Source organism: Triturus cristatus, chromosome 11 (genome assembly GCF_964204655.1).
Source record: "Triturus cristatus chromosome 11, aTriCri1.1, whole genome shotgun sequence".
In the NCBI taxonomy this organism is placed as follows: Eukaryota; Metazoa; Chordata; class Amphibia; order Caudata; family Salamandridae; genus Triturus; species Triturus cristatus.
Window position 1 is genome coordinate 570,134,415 of NC_140594.1, and position 21,301 is coordinate 570,155,715.

The 21,301-nt window shown below is 45.0% G+C and overlaps 1 protein-coding gene across 1 annotated transcript in view; it reads right to left on the bottom strand.

Annotated features, from left to right (window-relative positions):
• LOC146785097 (growth arrest-specific protein 6-like) overlaps positions 1-21,301 on the bottom strand; it is a 115,384-nt gene that overhangs the window by 2,957 nt on the left and 91,126 nt on the right. Inside the window, exon 7 of the mRNA XM_085633652.1 lies at positions 16,655-16,880. Within this exon, the coding sequence (XP_085489778.1) occupies positions 16,655-16,880 (226 nt within the window). The remainder of the gene's footprint in view (positions 1-16,654; positions 16,881-21,301) is intronic.

Consider the following 21,301-nt stretch of genomic DNA (forward strand, 5'->3'; position numbering starts at 1 on the left):
AATCATTCTGGTGTATGTGTGAATTTAACTCAAAAGTCATCAGGGGGTTTGCGAATCTGACTGAGTTCTTAAATTCTACTTCAAAGAAATGTGTGTGTCAATGGAATTAAGAATGTACAAGTGTACAAGTGCTTTTGAAAGAGTACAATCTGTCATCTCACAGGCTCCTGCTTTTTAACTTGTCTTAAAGGACACAATACCTGCATCACATTTGATGTTGGTATTTATGGATGGGAAGCTGTTTTATTATAGTATGAAGGATCTGTTGAATTTACTATTGGTTTTGCATCACGCACACACAATAACATAGAAAGGCGATACTCTGATTGAAAAAGAGAGGTTGGGCACTGCATGATGCATGAAGAAGTTTTATGCTTTTTTGTGAGGTAGGCCATTTATCATCAGAACCAACCATCGACCTTTTCTAGATATTCTTTCAGGAGCTATACTAAAAAAACACCATCTAGGTTGTCAAGATTGGCCACAAAATTGTTAGAATATAATTTTAGATTGAGTATATCCTGGTGGGAAGAATGTCCGGGGAGATTGCCTATCCAGATTACCCATTATTGAAGACTGCAGTTTGGAGAATGATGATTTTGAGGAATGTGTAATCACAGAATGTGAGTTCAGTGACTCTGTTTGAGCCAGTGTGGAGGAATGGAGAAATGAAATGCTTGAGGACAACTGTATGCAAGAAGTGTTCAGATTATCTATCAGCGGGTTGGCCTAGAGAAAGCTCGTTGAAACTAGAAATACAACCGTTCTGGAAGATAGCTCACAAGCAGTCTGAGGTTGAAGGTTTGTTAGTCAAAGGTGACAAGTTAGTCCCTCCATATGGCCAACGGGAAAAAATAATTGAATCTGCCCATAGTGGGCATCTAGGGGTAACACTTACCTAACAAAAAAAAAGTTGGGGAGGAGTACTTGTGGCCCAGGATGGACTGAGAGATAGAGATATTCATCAATGAATGTACTCAGTGCTTTCTTTCTGACAAACACTTGGTGACATGCTCACCTACCAAAACTCCTGTAGCTGCTCTTTCCAGAGTATAGGAGTAAATTGGCTTAGACATTGAAGACCTTTTCATATCTTCCCTGCACATTGTGGATCCATGATTGTACTAATTGATGATTTGTTTAGGTGGGGTGAAGTTACATTTCTAAGGGAACCATCCACTAGTCCTGTCATACGTTTTCTTAGTGAAACGTTTATTAAAGAAGGTACACCAGAGTGTATTTTAACTGACGATGGTGTGCAATTTACTTCCACCATTATGTGCGAATTCCTAAAGAAAAGTGGGGTCCAACATTTAAGGATGCCACTTTACCATCTTCAAAGTAATAGAATGGTAGGGCGCTTTAACTGCAATCTAGTTCAGTGTGTCCAAAGTGCTGTAAGATTGAAATATGATGTTGAAGAAATTGTGTGAAAACCTTTATGGTCTTGCAGAACAATGGTGCATGCTTCCATCAGCCTCTCTCCTTTTGAAATGATGCATGATAGAAAAGTAGCTTCAGGTTAAAATTCATACTGGCTATTTAAGTTTAAGCCCTGCATTGTACCCTTGAAAGAAATTTGGTAGGATGCCAAAACTAAGAATGATGCTAGACAGGTCTGTGAACCTTTGCACCGAATGAGGGTGCAACACATTGTTGCTGGGGAGCTTATAAGAATCAAATAACCTGTTTTTCAAAAGAAAGACTTGTCCAAGTTCAGAGAACCTGTCAAAGTTGTTGAAGTACATCACAACAGTGTTTAAGTTGAAGGGGCAGTGGTGGCACCTTGGTTGTGTTGCTAAGGTACAAAGAGCTAGACATTTTATAGCCCAAAAGATTGCCGTAACAGGCACAGTGATAACAATAATAGGCCAGATCTTGGGCGCGATAATAATGACAGTGCTTCCGATTCCGATCTGGTTATATGTTGCAGCCTTTGACAAAGGACAGTACTTTCCAAGTTGATGGTTTAATAAAAGTAGAGCTGTTCAAAAGTAGACTGCTGATGAAATTATCTGACACGTTGGCTCTGCTTAAGTCATCAGAAATATTTTTTCAATTTGCTTTCTCATTTCACTAAATGTTTCATTCTGTTTGCTGCCTTCTTGCCATAATTAGTTGTTTATGGTTGTTATGCATTCCTATTTGTTATTCTTTCCTTTTCTTGCTTTGTACTTGTTTTTCTCCGTTTTTTTAATCCGTCTTAATTGTTCTACAAGTTCATCAATATGTTAAAAAAAAAACACTTTCTCGTTAAGGGAGGGAGGGAGGTGGTGTATTATCTGCTTTTGTCAACTGTATGACCCTGTTAGGGTGATATAACACGTCATGAGCGGAATGCACTGATGTCACAGCTGAAGTCATATGGAATGCAAGTGGGAGCAAGTGGCCGTTGGATTGAGCTGCTGGTTATTGCTTCTGGTAACTGCTGTGCACTTACATAAAGTGAGTTACTTCACTATGTTTCTTAAGTAAGAAAACTGCACATTTAACAAATGCTATTCAAATATTTAGTCATCAACAATTTATGATCTTGCGCCAGATTTTTACTGTGCCGAATGCTCTGATGCGGAGTTTGCAACCGCAAAATGCTTTTTCTTAAGTACGAGTCCCGTTTTAGGAGTCAGTAAACTTTTACCAACTCCTAAAATGGGATCGCAACTGGAAACTGAAGTGGTATTTGGAAGGAGCGCGAGTCAGGCATCCCCTCCAAATACTGAATCAGTATGATATGTATCAATATTTTGCAACCGTAATCAGCTCACAAAATAAATTCTGTTACAACTCCCGAGTTGGGATGCTAACCTACTCACAAAGGGGAAGGAGTCCTCTTGGAACTCCTTCCACTTTGTGAATAAAAAGTTGCTGAGGAGCAGGCAGTGGTCCAGGGGATCTTAACTAACTTTCAAACTTTTTTAAAAAAGTTACTCTTTTTTAGGTCTCGCCTGTCGTTGGAGCACGCATGCGCTTCTCGCCTGCGAGGGCTATAGTCATCAAGGCAGTTTCAAGAAGGGGACTTGAAGCCCCGCCCCTCATTTTCATTGGGTAGCGTCAGCGTTTATGTTAAACGCTGGCTTCCCATTGAAAAGGAGGGTTTTCGGTTGCCGCCCTTTCGCCTTTTGGTCCGGTCCATCCGGACTGGCTTGTCTGCTGTGCGGCTGTTGCAAAGCAATTTCTTATCTTTAGGAGGCCTGTTAGATAAACACGCCATGAGAGCCAGTCTGGATGGGCCGTCTCAAAAGGAGACAGGGCGCCGCATGTTTATTTTTGCATCGCGCTTTCACTTTAAAGTGAAAGTGCGATGCAAAAATAAACAGCGGCTGCGCGCCTTTTATCACTGATGCTGCAGGAGTAGACGGATGGTGAATTTCACGCTCGCCAGGCAACCCGGGTTGTTTTCCTTCTCGCTGCCTCCCCTGCCGCCGCATCCCCCTCACCACCACGCTGCAGCGAGAGGTGTGCCCGAGACATGCGGCCACGGGAAGGCGCTTGTTTTTTTGTTTGTTTCTGTTTAAACCCGCTTTTGGTACAAAACACATTCACCCGACGTGAGTCTTTTAAAAACGTTTTTCTATTTTTGGATTTGCATTCTGCACCTGGCCCAGCGCAGCACCTTTACCCTTATATGCAAGAAATAAGGCTCGTAAACAGTAAACAGTTAATAATGATCATGTGCATAGCATGCTGCCTGCTACAAAGTATCGTACTTTCCTGCTCGGTGCTGACGTCACCCGCCTCCCCCGCCTCTTATGGGCGGGCCGCCCACGTTAGTTTGAGTGGGCGGCAGTTATGTTTTCTTAACGTTTGTCAGCTAAAGAGCTCCAGTGCTCCCTCACACTGTTAGTGTTGTTGTAGTGCCCTGATTCGTTGGCTCCTCGGACTGATGCTGCATGCCGAGTGAGTCCGGACCTCACCCAGCTGACCGTGTGCCTGTGCTGCAGCTGGCTTTCATGCTACCCGCGCGAGTCCCTGGATCGGTCCGGTGCCGAAGAAGTCGCGGCGGCTGGCCCATACATACTGTGGCTTGCTGTGAGTGCCTGTCACTCATTCACAGGTATTTATCATTCTTGTAGGTTAATATTTTTTATTCAGAGCGTCATGACACTGGCTGCTGAGCCTGTTGGCTACAATATTAGTAGCATTAGTCTTGACTCACTAATGGCGTCCAACTGACCACCAGACGGGACACACAAGGGAGTAAAGGTGAAGCGGGCGGGCAGCAACCAGTGAAACAAGCATTTGCAATGCAATAGGTCTCGCATTTATGCAGTTTGAGCTATTGGCATTGTAAATGAGAATGCCCTTTATTTATGTTTTGGTTTTCAAATCATAAATAAAAGGCATTGTCATTTACAATGCCAATAGCTTAAACCTGCGTAAATGTGAGATCTATTGCATTGCAAATGCTTGTTTTGACAGTGCCCGGGCCAAATTGTGATCCCAATCTGACCCTGCCTGGCTCCTGAGAGGCAAGGAAAGGATCGGCAGCCCGGGTCCAGGGCAGGGGAGGGAAGCCACTCCTCTGATCAGACCATTCACTGATCTGCCAGCTGCTCCAACACCTTCCGGCTGCCGCTTCTCGTGCCCTCCCATCCAAGGTGCTGGGTTCTTAATGCCAGGGGAATAGAATGTTAGAACGTTTATGAATTAGAAAAGTGGTATTCGAATGTTTCCTTTGGAACGGTGGCAGTTGCTGATCCCTGCCAGGGCTACTGGCTGCTCTTTGATGCTCATTAAAGACTTCCACAGATTACCTTTGGAGCTGCCTCTTTTTACAAGCACACAGACAGTGCATAAATGCCTTATTTGCATGACCATAGTTGTTTGAATTGCGTAGCTCGTCATTGTGCTGCAGCACCCGATGTGTCGTTTCTCTTGACACTTCTATACTATTCACTTTGACAATATCATGTTTAGTGCAGTTCTGCGCGTTCCTGATACAGCCACTCTAGAGTCTAGACGTTGAGCTGGCAGAGGGCAAGGTGGCAGTGCATTGTGAGGGGAAACACAGGGCTGGCAGTGCACATCGGAAGCAGGCACTGGGCTGCATTCTGGTCTGACACTCTGTGGGACTGGTACCATATATAGATAACATGCAGAGCACAGGGCTGGCCGCCTCTGGTGCAGGAAACCAGGGTTCGAGCCTCGAGGTTGCGTCCATATCCTGTGATTCGGGGCAAATCACTTAATCTCCCCGTGCCTGAATGTGTAATGTAAATACAGTAAATAGTAAATAGTAGAACAGAGCGGATTCAGGCCTTGGTGGACAGCATGTGGCTTCTCTGCTGCATAATGAAGTTCTGCATGGCTACAGAAGAAGGTGTGGTCCATCGGCTAGATTGCCGACTTTGATGCTGGAAACCAGGGTTCGAGCCTCGGGGTCGCGTCCACATCCTGTGATTCTGGGCAAATCACTTAATCTCCCCGTGCCTGAATGTGTAACGCAACCGGTGCTCATGTAAAGCGCTCCAATACCTTTGGGTCGAGTTAGCGCTATATAAATCTGCCTTAAAAAAAAGAAAAAGGCATGGCTGCTCACTAGGACTATATGCGCAGCGAATCAGCTTGGCGGTTGGTGCCCAGTTTACCTGTGCACGTGCCTGTCAGAGCGCACGTGTACTAGGAGGGCTGACTGCGCACGAGCTGCCCTCCCTAGGGCTGCCGACGCACAGGGTTCTTTCTCTGTGTGTAGGACTGCCAACAGAGCGTTCTCAGAGGACATCTTTATTTGTATGGTTGCCATTGCACAGGGCTTGAAGTGCACACGGCACTCCTGTGTCGAAGATGCCTGTGTGCAGGGATGGACGTAAGCTCTTTATGCAGGGCATACATCTGTTAATGTGACAACCTTTCCTTAGTGCGTGTGTAAAACGGCGCGCACACACACTGCTGTTAACGTGCAGTCCTGTCAGTGCACGGGGCTATGTGCAGGCCCGGTCACTGCAGAGAGCTCTCTTGTACAAACATTGGGAAAAGAGGGCGTCACTGCAGGATGAGGAGGATGGCGCTTGGGTGGAATGCAGAGAGTGGAAAACAACAGCAGTGGAGTGAGGAGTATTTGAACTGAATGCGATGGTGAATAAAATTATGTTTTTTAGTTCAATTGTTACCCAACATGGTTGTTCTGCCCTCGGAAGCCTAAAAAGGAAATCACCATAGAGCCTTGTTAAACCGGCAGCGAGAAGAGCCAAGTTCTGGGCTGTTTACGGAAAGTCAGAGACAGGGTTGAAAGCAGAGGGCATGGAATTCTAGTCGTGTGCAGCCAAGTAGGTCAAGCCCGGCGGAGCGTGGCGCGCGCACTTGGCGGGGGCGGGGCAGCGCATTCCAGGCGGGGGAGCGGACCCTTTGAAGTGCTATGCCAAACGGATTGCATGGCGGTACGATGCGCGTGATTGTGCGCGTGCTCGACATGCAATCCGCTTTTCGGAGCACTTTTGGGAGCCCCTTACTATAGTCTCGCTTTGCAATCGCTTAAAGCGATAGCAAGGCGAGACCTAAAAATGAAAAGCCTTTTTCTGAGCACCATCATTAAAACGGCCTGTTGCAGGAGGTAGTGGTACAAGGCCAAAAAAATCACAAACAGGCCTGCCCAGGCCGGCTCTTCAGACCCCTATCACCACACTGTAACTGCAGCCCGGCCCAGCCAAAAACACTTTCTGTCTCAGCCTAGCAGCACTGACTCGGGAAGCACATCAATCATGAGATCCGGTGCCTCGCTCTCCTCCTCAATCTAGCACCCCCCCTACCTGCTCACATGCATGCAGACACACATACAGACACGCTCTTCTCTCGCCCTCCCCTTCTCTCCGCTTCCCACTGCTGCCTCAGCTCCCAGCCTCACTGAGCCCTCCTTTGCTAACTGGAGTGTAACGGGCGGAAATGCTGGTGTGCCTGTCCAACGTCTATTTCTGAATGGTACTCGCATCTTTTCTCTCCGAGGTGGCAGGAGCCAGGATGGTCAAATGAGGTAAGGGCTCCGCGTTCTGTCCCCTCAGCCCGTGTCTATTGCCCCCCTTGCACGCTGGAGTTATGTTTCGTTTGTGTTTATCTTTCTGTACTATGGTGTGGATGGAAAGAGGGCACTTGGGGGCCTTTTTGTCTTATTGGTGCTCAAGGAGTCTGCTTCTCTCCAGGAATCCTCGCTAGGACCTTGACAGCGGACCGCGGGTTGGAGCTGCGTTCTAGGTGCTGTTAGTTTGCTATCCGCACCAGGCGCTTTGTGAACTCTGCATAGGAGCAGGAGAGGTGGAAGGGGACATAGCACGGCTTTAAGGTGCATCACTGTGTAAGTCTCAATTCATCTTTTTTTTCCTCAGTTTGTCTTCCCAGTTTAACATTACACGGCAGTGTCTCTCTGTGTCTCTGGTTTTAAACCGGTGCCTGTTTTGTTGCACTTTGTGTAGTGCTGGATTAGCCGAAATGGGGACTGTTACTTTAGGATGTAATTGCGGGTTACCAGCGAGAACAAAAGACGACATTGAACCTTTGAACACCAGTGGCTTGGCAAGCTAGCAATAAACCCTAATACAAGCACGGAACATGCCAGCCAGCCTCTGGCTGCGTAGTAAGGGGCAGTGGACCCCTCAAACGTCGGGGGCCCGGTGCCACTGCAACTGCTGCACTATTCGCAGTTACGCCCCTCGTCCGCAAACAAAAGCAGTGAAAAGATTTCATCTGCGATGTCCCTGCCAACCCCTGTCTGCTTTTGTTCTCTCCCTCACATCAGCCTTGCAAGGTGGCTGGCACTTCAGCATCTAGTTGTGGTTTCTCCTAAAAAAGAAAATACAACAAATTATTTTCTTCTGAGTTTTTTTTTTTTTAAACATAAAAAGCCATTTGTTATTCGGAATAGATAAGTCCACTGACATATAAGGTTCCAAAGGCGAGACCGATGCATTGCAACTGCTTGTTTTAAATGCATCCCTGTTATCTTTAAGAAATATAGATTGCATTCTAAAAAAAAGTTTACTTGATCAAAAAGCAATCCCCACACATGGTGGTCTGCTGACCTTAGCAGGCAACCATCACTGTAATAGCCTGCGATCATAGTGAGTCACAAATAGTAACTAACCTCATTAATAATCAGAATTTGTGTTGGATTCAGTGCCTAATCTGAGCCAGTGGTTGTCGGTGGGGCCCACCGGCACTCATTACAGGGGACCGACACATATTTTTCCTCATCAGTTATTGACAGCGCGCAGAAAAGAGAAAAACACACAAATGGGAAAGAAGGAGGAAGCGAAAGATGATAAAATGGGCCACAAACAGAGAAAGCAGGGACCACCAATCGTGACATAAAGGGGCAGCAGGGTCTGGTGGTGGATTAAAGAGGCCTGAGGTAAATTCAACACTACACAGCCTTGATATTTAGAGTTTTCATAGCATCGCAGAAGCAGAGCTTTGGGCACCAGCATTCACTCTTTTCGAAATTAAATGCTGGTCAGATTACAACCCACTACGACTCTGAGTTTTGAGAACCGACCTATTAGTACATAGATAGCTCGTAAAATTCTTTACTGGTTGCATAAATACCAGTCACAAATTGCCACCAGTATTTTTCGACCAGTTTTTTGCACATCTGGCCCTTGTCTTGCATTGAGGAAAATTAAATTACTTTTTTACTATTGCCCTCTCTACTTCCCACTGCACCAATCAGGATTTGATTCTGTCACTCTCTGGTCACACATGAAGACATCTGCAGGGATCACATTAGCCAACATAGGTTTCATAAGTTAAAAGAGTATATTTCCCTCTGATTAGTTTAACATTTATTTTTCATATGAGGTGTGTGCTTTTTTGTGTATGCAGTTACCCAAAGGTGAGATATAAAACTAAAGCTGCAGATGTTTTCTTTTCTTTTTAGCCATATCTTTGACCCCAACTTCACCCTCACTGCCCCTCCCCAGGGCCACTCAGTAGTAGCATCCTCACACTTTTTGTATGGACTTTAACTGCTGCATGTAAATGGAGACAACCCAGAAACGCGCCATTCCTGCTTCCAGGCTACCTTCATACACATGTAATAGACCCATTTGCAGTCCTCTGGGAATGCATTCAGCTCTCCAAGGGCGGCACGCCACAGAGTTTGAAGACCTCTGGCTTAGAGTATTCCAATAGAGAGCATTTCAGCAGCAGAGCAGCTCATTCTGTCTTCCACACCAACCAGACGGAGCTGAGGACAAGACTGTTGGTGAAGTAGCCTTTTCCGTTTTTCCCTCACTTACTCTCTCCCCTCTCCTTCCAGAAAGTTAATTATTTAGGTCGAACATTGACAGCTCTTGCGCTACCAGGTGATCTGTTGCATGTACTTTGTGGGGTCTAACTCCTCCCACCGCTTTGGATTGGCTTTTGTGTGTGTCATTCAAAAATCATAGCCTGCTCATGGCTAATAGTTGGTGCACGTCCCACCTTTTTGCAAAGGTTAACTCCCATGGAGTATTGCCACGGGAACGAGCAGGCACGCATGGTGGGACACAGCAGGACACATGCTCCCATTGTCCCCTGCTCAGGAACTTGCTTGCGCCCATGCTTGTAAATCAAACATTTTTTCATGGTCCTGCTCACACAGTAGATACAGCGGAGCATGCGCTTGGCTCGCGCTGCTGTTGTATCGCAACATGTCAACACACAAAGAGGGCCCCACCCTCTGCACATGCATACGCACCCTCCCTCATCCCCCTCTGCTCACATAGTAGATACAACGGGGCATGCGCTTTGCTTTCGCTGTAGTGGTAAAAACAATGTCATTGTTCTGCTCACACAGTAGACACAGTGGGGCATGCGCTTTGCTCGTGCTGGCATTGAATGTCAAAACGTTCACACACAGCGAGTCGCCCGCCAATTGTGCTTCCAAATGCACCCACCCCCCTCTTTTTATTTATTATTTATTTATTCTCGCTCTCTTTCTCTGCCTGACCCCAGCTCATATGTAGCGCCGCTGCTCACTCCCAGTACCCCCCCCCCCTCTCGCTTCCCTGATCAGTCAGTGGTGAGAATAGAGGAGTGGGGGCTTGCTTGTTTATTTATTTATTTATTTAATTTATTTATTTATTTTATGCGTTTTTATATAGCACGGACTTTACCCGAAGGTGTCAGAGTGCTTCACAATAGGAACAGCAGCATTACATGAGGAGAAAATTACAAGCGGGCATGTTACAAAAGCAAACGCTACATTACATGAGGCAAAAGTGACAAATGTGCATGTATCAAAAGCAAACAAAATACAAGAAGAGGTAGCAAACTATACGTTACAAGAGGAAAAAGTGGCATTTGTGCAAGTTACATAAGCGTACAAGATACAAGTAGAGGTATAAAACTGCAATAAATGGCAGACACTCAAAACACAAGAACACACTGGGTAGGCACTTCTATAGGCATGGAGTACAGACTTGGATGATGTGAGTATAAATACATGAAAGTCTACCCTCAATATGCCTGTGCCTCTAGGTCTACTATCGGTGGGCGTTGCGGGTCTAGCAGACACCGCACGCTGCCCATTTAAAGAGCATGCACTGCTCTTCAGCTTGGACATTTTGCTTTTCTTTCCTGTTCTCCCTTCCCCGCATTGATAGGACCCCCACAGCCAGCAGCAGTCATCCTTCCCTCCCGTCCCCTCCTCCCAGCTCAACCTTGAGAGCACCGAGCCCCCTTCCCTTGCCGGCCCCTCCAGCACTGAGCCAGGCATTGCGGGCACTCTCCCTCGCCATGGTCCGCCACCCATGTTAGAACGGCCTTTCCAATATGGTCAGTACTTGTTAATGTCTTGTTAAAATATGTTCTTGTGCCCTATGCTGATTAGTGCCCCAGTGCAGCATGTTATCATATCTTCTGTTTCTAAATGCCCCGGTGTCACAGTTATATTACCATGTGCCCTGTTATGCTTTCGAAGAATAGCTTTTGTTTTTTACTTGGTCTTTCGTAAATGCCCCATGGTGAACTAACTATGATACAAAGGTCAATTAGAGCGCTGCTGGAACATTTGGTGCTAAGTATGAGGTGTGTTTGTACGCCATGATTACTTTTTGGCGGTAATCCATCTGGAGTGTAACAGTTCTATTAGGGCATTAACGGGCATTACATTGGAGGAGATATTTGGACAGAGGCAGGAGACCTAACACGAGGGTAAACTTTTTGTGTGCCTGTTTATCGTGTCATTAGTATATCTTTTTGTTTTATGTACAAATACCCAGGAACTTGTGTAGAAACAGGAGGGAGTGCAGTGTGCACTCGGATCTCAATAGCAGATGTTGCTTTAATGCACATAAATACTCTATCTGCCCATTTTGGGCTTCTTCCTTCTTTACTGTTTGTGTTTGGACATGGTTACATTTTTTAGGATTCTCTATCTGCCCATTTTGGGCTTCTTCCTTCTTTACTGTTTGTGTTTGGACATGGTTACATTTTTTAGGATTGATTCTAGAGATTGTACTCCTCTGAACTGTTTGCTTCCCATACTACCAGTTTATGTTGTAAATATTTGAAAACACCTGGCTTGTTTATTATGTATGATTTTGTGTATGAAAGCACTTCAGATATAGGAGTTCAAACTAGCAGTTGTACAAAAATAACACTTTAAATAAATATTTCTCAATGCAGTACTATAATGTGACTAGTAGTGTCAAAGCTTCCACATTAAAGAACAGTAGATGTTGTAGCACCAAACATAATGTGCTGTAATTTCTAAATACTTATAAGGTCCCAAAGGCGAGACCAATTGCATTGCAAATGCTTGTTATATTTTTCTCACTCCTTCCTCCTGTTGTAAAATCGTATTTACTTTCGTCTTCTCCCTTTTCCTCCTTCTATTTGCTCTCCCTCCCTTTCAGTCCTGTTAGTATCAGGCAATAAATTAGGCACTTGTACACAGCATTCTGAATTCTTGGAGCAACTTTTCTGAGTGGATTCCTCCGGGAGCCTCCTACCTGCAGCCCCACCCGACTGCAGGAATCTCTGCATGCAGCATGTTGTTCGTGAAAGTCTAAAAGCTCAAGGGGCCTCCAGACTTACACCCAGCCCTGCATGTGGTTAACACAAGCCGTACCCCAACACATGCTAGGCATTGATAAGTGGTAGTATCAGGGTTTGTAAATGTGCACAAGAGATCCCAATTTTTTTATTTCTTTATTTCAGCTTCTTCCGAACGAGATCAGATAATTTTTCAATTGAGATTGGTGTGGTGTCTGCCATGTCTGTGGTGTCAGCCCTAGCAAATTCCAAGTCCTTTGAGAACAGATTGGCTCGTAGTTTCTTCCCATTCTCAGCAACTCTCAGTAGCGGCTGCTACCGGTAAGTAGTTGGGGGGGGGGGGGGGGGGGGGTTGGAGGGAGGGGGGGGTTTAAAATAAAAAAAAGGGGAAGAAAAAGAAAAACACTTACCTTAACGCCGGCTTCATCCACAAGTTGCGCAGGAACAGGAAGCACCCAGGCTCTCCTCTCCATAGCCAAACACAAGGCTGTAATGCAACATTGTGGAACGGTGCTAAGATGGGGACTGGGCATGTTCTCCACCACGCTGTGTAATGCAGCCTGGTGAGGAACATGCAAAGTGCTCATGACTGTTTGGCCGGGCCAAGACAGCCGACCAAGCAGTCATTCCAACTTTAGAGTGTGCTCTCCACTGCTCCTCCTGCTCTGCTGTCAGAATAGACCTGCCCCGTTCGCACCATTAGAGCACCGGAGAATACTGAAAAATAAAATGATAACATTCACATTTTATTTTTCTTGTGGGGCTGGGAGGGAGGCTGCCTGTTTCCTATTCCTGCTGGAGGCAGGACAGCATGCCAGGAGAGACAAAGCGGGACCCGTGAAGGTACGTTTATTTTATTTTTGAATTACCCCCTGCAAGAACTCCCATGCCACCCCCCCTCAAACCCCACCCGCAAGTCATGCTGGCCGCGACTGCCTCCAACTGGCCAGAGCGACTGATGTCAGAACACAAGAGCTCACAGGTTCGATCCCCACCACCGGCGGCAGGTCATCCCAGCACCATGTGACTCAGGGCAATAGATTGCTTAATCTTTCCGACTGCCCCCAGCGCCTTGACGCCTTTGGGCAATTGTTCACGATTTACAAATACTGTATTTACATTTATTTATTCCATCACCTGGTCAGAAGGACTCTGCAACCAACTCTCTGACTTCTTACATGACAAGAGATCTAAAACATACTGCCAATTTCACCCCCAACCACATCCTACTCACCTCTGACCTCCACCACTAAGGTCACTCCACTCAGAGTGGACCCCGATGATGAACGAAGATACATCAGCTGCAACGTCATCTATCCACTTGGGGGGTGCCCCGCGGATCCATACCCCTACTGTTTCTTCAACCTAGGGAGACCCATGGTAAGCATGGCACTCACAACCATCAAACACCTACATTGCTATAGCCGCTTTCCTGGATGCCTGGAAACACTCAGAGGTCACCTTGCTCCTCAAGAAACCAAACTGTGGACCCCAAAGTCCTCAGGAACTACTGACCCATCTCCTTGCTCCCCTTCCCAGCCAAAGTCTTAGAAAAGGCCATCCACCATCAGCTCTACCACAATCCCGAACACCACGAATTCCTGGACTGCTCACAGTCAGGTTTCTGCTAAAACCACAACACTGAGACAGTCCTCATCACAGCTATAGATGACATTCACACCATACTAGAGGGAGGCCACACTGTAGCACTCATCCTCCTGGACCTCTCCATCACCTTCGGCACTGTCTTCCACAACACACCCTTTTCCAGACTCCACAAAACCAGAATCCAAGGACCAGCTCTTAAGTAGATAGCCTCCTTCCTTACCGGAAGAACGCAACTGGTCAGGCTCCCTCCGTTCACCTTAGAACGCAAGGAACTCATCTGCACAGTACCGCAAGACACTTCACTCATCCCCACTCTCTTCAACGTATACATGACTCCTCCAGCAAGCATAATTCACATCCACGGACTCAACATCATCTCTTATGCCGACAACGCCCAACTTATCCTATCCCTCTCAGAAGACACCAACACCATCAAAAGTAATTTCAAAATGTGCATGACTAATGTGGCCAACTTGATGAGAGACAACTACCTCAAGCTCAAAGCATACAAGATGGAAGAACTGATATTCAGCAACAATACCTCACCCTGGGACTCCACCTGGTGGTCCACAGAACTAGGCCCCACCCCTCACCCTACAACCAGGCCAGAAACTTGGGCATCATCCTGGACACCTACCTCGCCATCAGACATGAAATCAAAGCCGTTACCTCCACCTACTTACATATAGTTTGCATGTTCAGAAAAAGTATCAAATGGCTCACCCCTGACGCCAGAAAGACCATCACCCAGGCCCTCATCACAAGCAGACTTGACTACGGCAACACCCTCTACTACGGCATCTCTGCATACCTGCTTCACAAGTAGTAAACCACTCAAAACGCTGCCGCCAGAATAATACCCAACCTCTCCTGCCGCACGCACATCACATCTCACCTCCCAAAACTACACTTGCTCCCCATTCATGAATGCTGCAGCTCAAGATCCTCCCCACACCTACAAGGCACTTCACAACTAGGGTCCCACCTACCTCAACCATCATCTACACTTCCACTAACCAACCAGGAACCTCCGCTCTGCATCACTCGTGCTCACCTACACTCCCGTATCCATAGAAGCAAGACAGGAGGAAGGGCAATCGCTTATCTGACAGCTAAATCCTGAAATGCCCCCCCCACAGTACATCAGGTCAGCCATGTCACTTATGGATTCCTGCCAGAAACTGAAAACCTGGCTCTTCAACTGATTCTTCTGGCGGAACCTACTCAGCGCCTGGATACCCTCACGGGTGACAAGTTTTGCACTCTACAAATCCACATTACATTATAATAAATTTGAGGCTGCAATTCCTGAATAAAAGTCCATCTCTGATTTCCTTATTACAGGCGGCATGTGACGCACCTAGTAGCCTGTAATAAAGAAATGAGGTAGCTGCTCACCTATAATACGCTGTTACAGTTGAGTTCCGAAGTCATAATGCCTGCTGTCATAGCTAGCAGCTGAAGGGAAAGACAGGTCACAAAGCATAATTGAAGCTGCACTTCAAAAAACGAAAAGGAAGCATGATTTTTCCCTCTTCGCTTCTGTTTTTATAGATGAACACTGACTGAAAATAGATTTTTATGACAACATGTTTTTTCCCCCATGCTTTAGGTAATTATATGTGGGTAAGGTACCCCTGTCGAACATTAAACGATATTACAAGTCACCAAGGAGGTCTATGACCATACAGAAGAATGAGGCAGAAGGCTGAGGTTCTTTCTAGAGTTAAGGAACTCTGAGGTGACTTGCAATATCTTTATTATGTACAGCAGGCAGTACTTTATTCCTTATAATACATGGTCACACCATCACCTTTCCCATAAACCACGGAAATACTTTTTGTGCAGCTCTTTCATATAAAAGAGACAGCATGTTTGTAAACATGAAGGAAGAAATATAAAATCTAGATTAAAATTAAACACCTCAAAAGAGCTGTTAGATATTTGTTGCAAAAAGATATTAGAATTGGTTTAATAGAAGTAGGTATTTAAAATAAAAAGTGCAGTAGGTTGGAATGTGTAGAAAAATGCAAAAAGATTCTACCTTTTCTACAATTCCCTAAGGAGAGCAAAAAATAAACGTTGCCATAATACGCCCTTTTTGCTTGTCACTGTACAGCTAGTAAATAGAGCAGGAGATAGAAAAGAAAGGTGTTGTGTTCATTCTTTAAAAATATGCTTTAATTATGCTCCGTGACCTGCCTTTTCCCTTGGCTGCTGAGTCTAGCAGCAGGTATTTTTACGTCAGAACTCAACTGTATTGTTATTACAGCTGAGCGGCTACATGATTTATATATAATAAGCAACAGGGCACGTCACAAGTTGCCCATTAAAAAGAAATTAGAAACATGTTTTTAATACAGGGAGTGCAGAATCCGTGTATTGTAGGAAATATATCATATCTGTTTCTTTCTGCACATTCTGAGCTAAAATGGTTTTTAAAATCTGACTTTTATGAAACTGATTTTAATATATTTTTTAAACAAGTATCTAACTGCTTTTTGGTGTATTTAGTTTTCCAACAGAGATTCTACTTTAATTCTTCATGTTTGCAAACATCTTATCTCTTTCACATGAAAGCACAGCAAACTGAAAATTTTACACATTTTGAGGAAAATGTAATGGTGTAACTAGGTATTATAAGGCCTAAAATACCCCCCTGTTGTGCATTACAAGGACATTGCAAGTCACCTCAGACTTCCACAACCTTATGAAGGAACTCGGCCTTCAACTTCATTCTTCTAAATGGTCATGGAACCCCTTAGTGACTTGCAATGTCCTTATAATGTATGGCAGAGGGTACTTTGGCCCATATATATTTGTTTGTGCCCTAGAGTTCAGGAACTGGTCAACACCAGACTTGAATGTCTACATGTTTTTTGCACAGTAATGGTTTTGAATTGTTTGGATTTCAAACAAATTTCAAAACAAGTGTACACAATCAGTTCAGGTGCTCACCTGAGTTCACACAGAGGACTGAACCCAATCGATGAAAAGAATCTCTTGATTTATCAAAACCAGAATGAAATGTTTGCTGTCCACATTAGTTGCCAACCATTTACTAAACACAGAAATTCATTACCTGGAGTTCCTCCAATGTAAATGGTTGTCGCTGGTTGGTGCCAAATATTTTCTAGGCTGCGTACATGCTCATCTGTCAGCGCATACTCTGATTGGGACATGGGGGTCTTCAGCTGCAGCTGATTGTTCTGGATTGTCAGGCGTGCCTGTAGCCACGCGCTCTGGCAGTGGTCCACAGGGGACTGCTCGCTGCTGAATACTTTATCCAACAGACTGACTGTAAAAACCTAGAATGGAAAATATATTCAGAAAATTAGAAACAGTTCCGGATTACCAAATAGGCAAAGTAGGCACCGGCCTATGGGCCAAACTCCTTTTAGGGGCCCGCGACAACGGATCTAATTAACATTGATTTGATCTTGAAAGAAAATTTACAATCAAGCTTTCTTAACTTGTTTCCAATTAATTTTTGTTTAATAACATGAATAATTGTTATTGTTTAGTTTTGTGTAATAAAATTGGTTTATTAAAATTGTTGGTTGGTAAAATTAAAAATGCATTAGGAGATAAATTGCAAGGGGGGGGCGAAATTTCGGCTGCCCAGGGACCGCCACAAGGTTTAATCCAGCACTGATTAGAAAACTATTTATCTTACATTGGGTACAGCTATATATGAACTTCTGGATAAATTATGAATAGGGCTGAATGTACTATGCAGGTGTAATTTTGGGTAATCCCTGATTATTTGGCTATGCGTATCATGTAATCAGCATGTTTGTGCATGGGCATAGGAGACACAAAATGTCTGTTGGGGGGCGGGGAGGCTAACAGGAACCGGTTTGGGGACTTTCCATTGACGCTATGTCAATTGCCCATTGCATTTACCAGGTGTGCAATGAGTATGCTATTGAAATGTAACCTATGTAGTAATAGATCACATTACAAATTATCCGCTCACAGGGGATTACAAAATGACCTGCCTTATTAGTAATAATGAGGCAGGGCACAATTTGTTACCCTGTGTGATTGGCTGTGAATGTGAAAAGTGATGGGACCTGCAAAGGGAGAGTAAACTTCGGCCTCTGCATTTTCATTTCCAAATGGAAAATATGTGGATAGGGTGCTGACAGCTGTGATGGGGTTGCACGGTGCCGTAAGATCAATGAATTACCCTGGAAACAACCGCAGCCACCTAGCTTGGCCAAATGGAGCACCGGTGTGGACTGGTGTGCGGCACAGGAACGGACTCTCTGCCAGGCACGAGGTTGCCACAAGAAATACCGCAAGGTCTGGGGGAAATGGTTGGGTAATGTATTATGAACGGGCGGTCTGGGGGGGAGGGGGCGGGAGAGGGGTTTCGGGGGGGGGGCGGGGATGTGGTGTGTTCTCATGTAGTGTTGTTGTCAGCTGATGGATCGACAGGCTCATGGTTTTTATGTTGTACTATTCAAAACAATAAAAAACTTGTTTATCAAAAAAAAAGATCAATGAATTACAAGTCATATCTCTTTACTAATGCTGTAAATTTGAGAGATAACATCTATATTACATGTACTAAGACAACTGCAACTATCTGAGTGCACTCCCGCTGATGTGATGTGGGATTAGAAGACGGTTGTCCTTCATCAGTTTCATCTCAGTAGCACTGAAATCGCTCATTCAAGCCTTTCAGGGGCTACCTCTCATCAGGAAACTGCCCTGTGTTTAAATCACTCTATGAATATGTTCTTTGCTTTTACAACTACGGTTCAAGACTCACACCCATGTGAGTTCCTCAGCAGGATAGCTTTACCAACTGTGTTCAGACACATACACAAGTGTTGGAAATGGCCGCCTGCTTCTGGTAAAATTGTCTCTTTGAGTGAGGACGCAGCTTTTGAAGACACTGCACCAAACCCGACTGGGTATAGTGGCTCGACAAAAAACCTATTCATTTATAGGTGTTTGGGTAAAAGTTCCTTATATGTACCAGATTATGTTAATTGCATCACTTCAAGTTTCCTTTGTGTACAGGAAAGTTTAATTATATCAGAATTGATATTCTACATGCCAAATCTTTCATTGGAATTCTGCATACCAAAATTTCTCAGAACAGGTCCCAAAAATACATAACCTCTTTTAAATTGGATGCAGATGCTGGACACAAATAAAGCCCATCTAGACTGTATGCTGCAGCACAGGCTGTACTTGCTTATTAGGTGAGAGGTCTGTTGTGAGGGTCCCTGATGTTGCCACCCTGGTGCCAAGCAGGGTGAGTGCCCTTTGCTTTATTTACATGGGGGCCAGGAGTGCCATGTCTCCCTGTTTGTGGTGAATGAGCCAGTGTACTGAACACTTCTGGGAAGCACAATTCAGAGTCACATTTTGGACCAGACAGTGTGTGTTTGGCTGAGGGGAAGGTTTTCTTTCTTTTCCTGCGTGCTCTAGGAAGGGGCTGGAGTTGACCTAGCTCACTCAGAGGTATGACGTTTTCGGCTGTAAAAAGAACCAGCTCCTGGAAATACAAGTGTAGTTCACAGAATAACCTTTTAGCCAAATGGCAACACTGCATAGCAAAGCTTTCAACACGTTGCAGCCAGGGAGATAACGCTGGCCTCTCCATCCAAGAGATGGGGGCATTTATCTTTTATTCCCCACAAACAAGAAGCTGAATTACAAATTCACCTTTTAAAGTTCAAGGAAGGAGGTGTGTGTATATGCATTTCAATAGTGGCCATTTTAAACAAGAAGGGGGGGAGCCTGACAAAGGTAAATGTATAGCCAAGAATATGAAATGCTATAGCGGATACCTTGCTACAGGTTGCTTGCTGATCACGCTAAAATAGATCACACATGTGCTGCACTAACATGCTTCTTCCTGATTTATGCCTCGTGAGAATTTGCACAATATCAGTGAAAAACATATTATGAAACTATGAAATACACCTCGTGCCATGACTATTTGAGCCAAAATATTGAGCATTTGATTGAAATAATGAATGAAGGTATGGAGGCCTACCACAAGACTAATGTGATGACTTATGTGCAAGTGACATTTGGAGAGTTTCATATTAAAGGGGGAGTAATCTTTGGGGCATAGTTATTGCTAGAAGGAAAGCTAGTGACCTGGTTTGGTAGCTCTAATACTTACATCACTTTGTCAAAGCGAGTGTATGGTTGGTGTGTGGATTTATGTTAAGAAGCTCGGAGGATTTATCCCGGCTTCACGTGGGGCGTGGGAGATGGAGCTAGGTATAACTATTACAGATCAACAATGGTCCTTAGGCTGTAAGCAACTGGAGCGCTTGACACCCAATTACCGTCTTCGGCTGATACATTTTAAGTACCTACACCGCCTATACCGTACACCCATCCAACTGCACAAAATGGGGCTCCGCGATGATGACGGCTGCTGACGCTGCGGTGCTCCCAGAGTGACCTTCCTGCATTTAGCATGGCAGTGCAGACCAATTGCGAATTTCTGGCTGACCGTGCTGAGTCAAATAAACGATATTACTGGGTTGGTTCTCCCCTGCACACCACTGACAACTCTGCTTGGGGTCCTTGAGACAATCCCACCTAAAATGCGCAAGCTGCCTGAAATACTACTCTTAATGGCGAAAAGACAGGTAGCTATACACTAGGGGGCAGCTAGACCTCCTACGGTACAGGATTGGACAACGAGTGTGACGTACTGTAGCGCACAGCTGACCAATTACCAGATCACGCCGAAAGACATCTGGGAACCTTATGTGCGGTGGCTTACCTCTGCTGTAGATGATGAATAAAAACCATAATAGTGAAACCAGTCGATGTCAGGAGGCACGAATACTACTTGGTTATACGGAGCTGCCCCGAATTGTGGATCATTTTGTTGTCTTTTTATGCTACTGTCAATTACCTGATTGTGTCCCCAGAATGATGCGACTGCTTCTGTAGGATTGTAACATGTAATGGCATTCTGATTAGTTCCGACAATACGATTATGACTAATGCACTGCTTTTTAGGTCTCGCCTGACCCAGCGCATGCGCTGGTCTGGCGAGACTTATTGAGAGGGCTCCAAAAAGTGCTACCAGGCCAGCCTAGAGCTACAGTGCATGTGTGCGGGCTTGCGCGCTGCGCTTGACCGCGATTACTTTCACTTTTACGGCCACACGGCCGCTTTGATGTTTGATCGCGATCACTTTCACGGCCGCACGGCCGCTTGGCATAGCCAGTAGGTCTCGCTTTTGGGACCTTAGAAGTATTTAGTTATGCAACTGCTGCATGGCTAAACACTTATAAGGTCCCAAAGGCGAGACCTATTGGCTATGCCAATGCTTGTTTCGTTTGTGATTGTAATTGTTTTAGAAAATGCCAATAAACACATTTATTAAAAAAATGAAGCTCGGAGGAAAACACTCTCAGACGATTATTGGTGCCCTGGCCTCCCTGATAACAATATTTGCGCAAAGTTTACAAAATTTGGAGATGCGTCATTTTTTTGCTTGCAGAAGCTTGACTGAAGATGCAGTGATAACAAGGAAAATATTGAGACGTGGAGGGGCTCCTGATTCAGTCTTCCCTGGTGAAACACCGTTTCCCATATTTTACGGAATAGTTCATGCTAGATACAACTGAATGTCTTCATGTCTGTGGCGCCTTACAAACTCCTATATTTAACCACCTCTTTATAGAACTGTGCGTGCTGCACTCCGGCTGTGCGACAAATAACGTACATCAAGTTC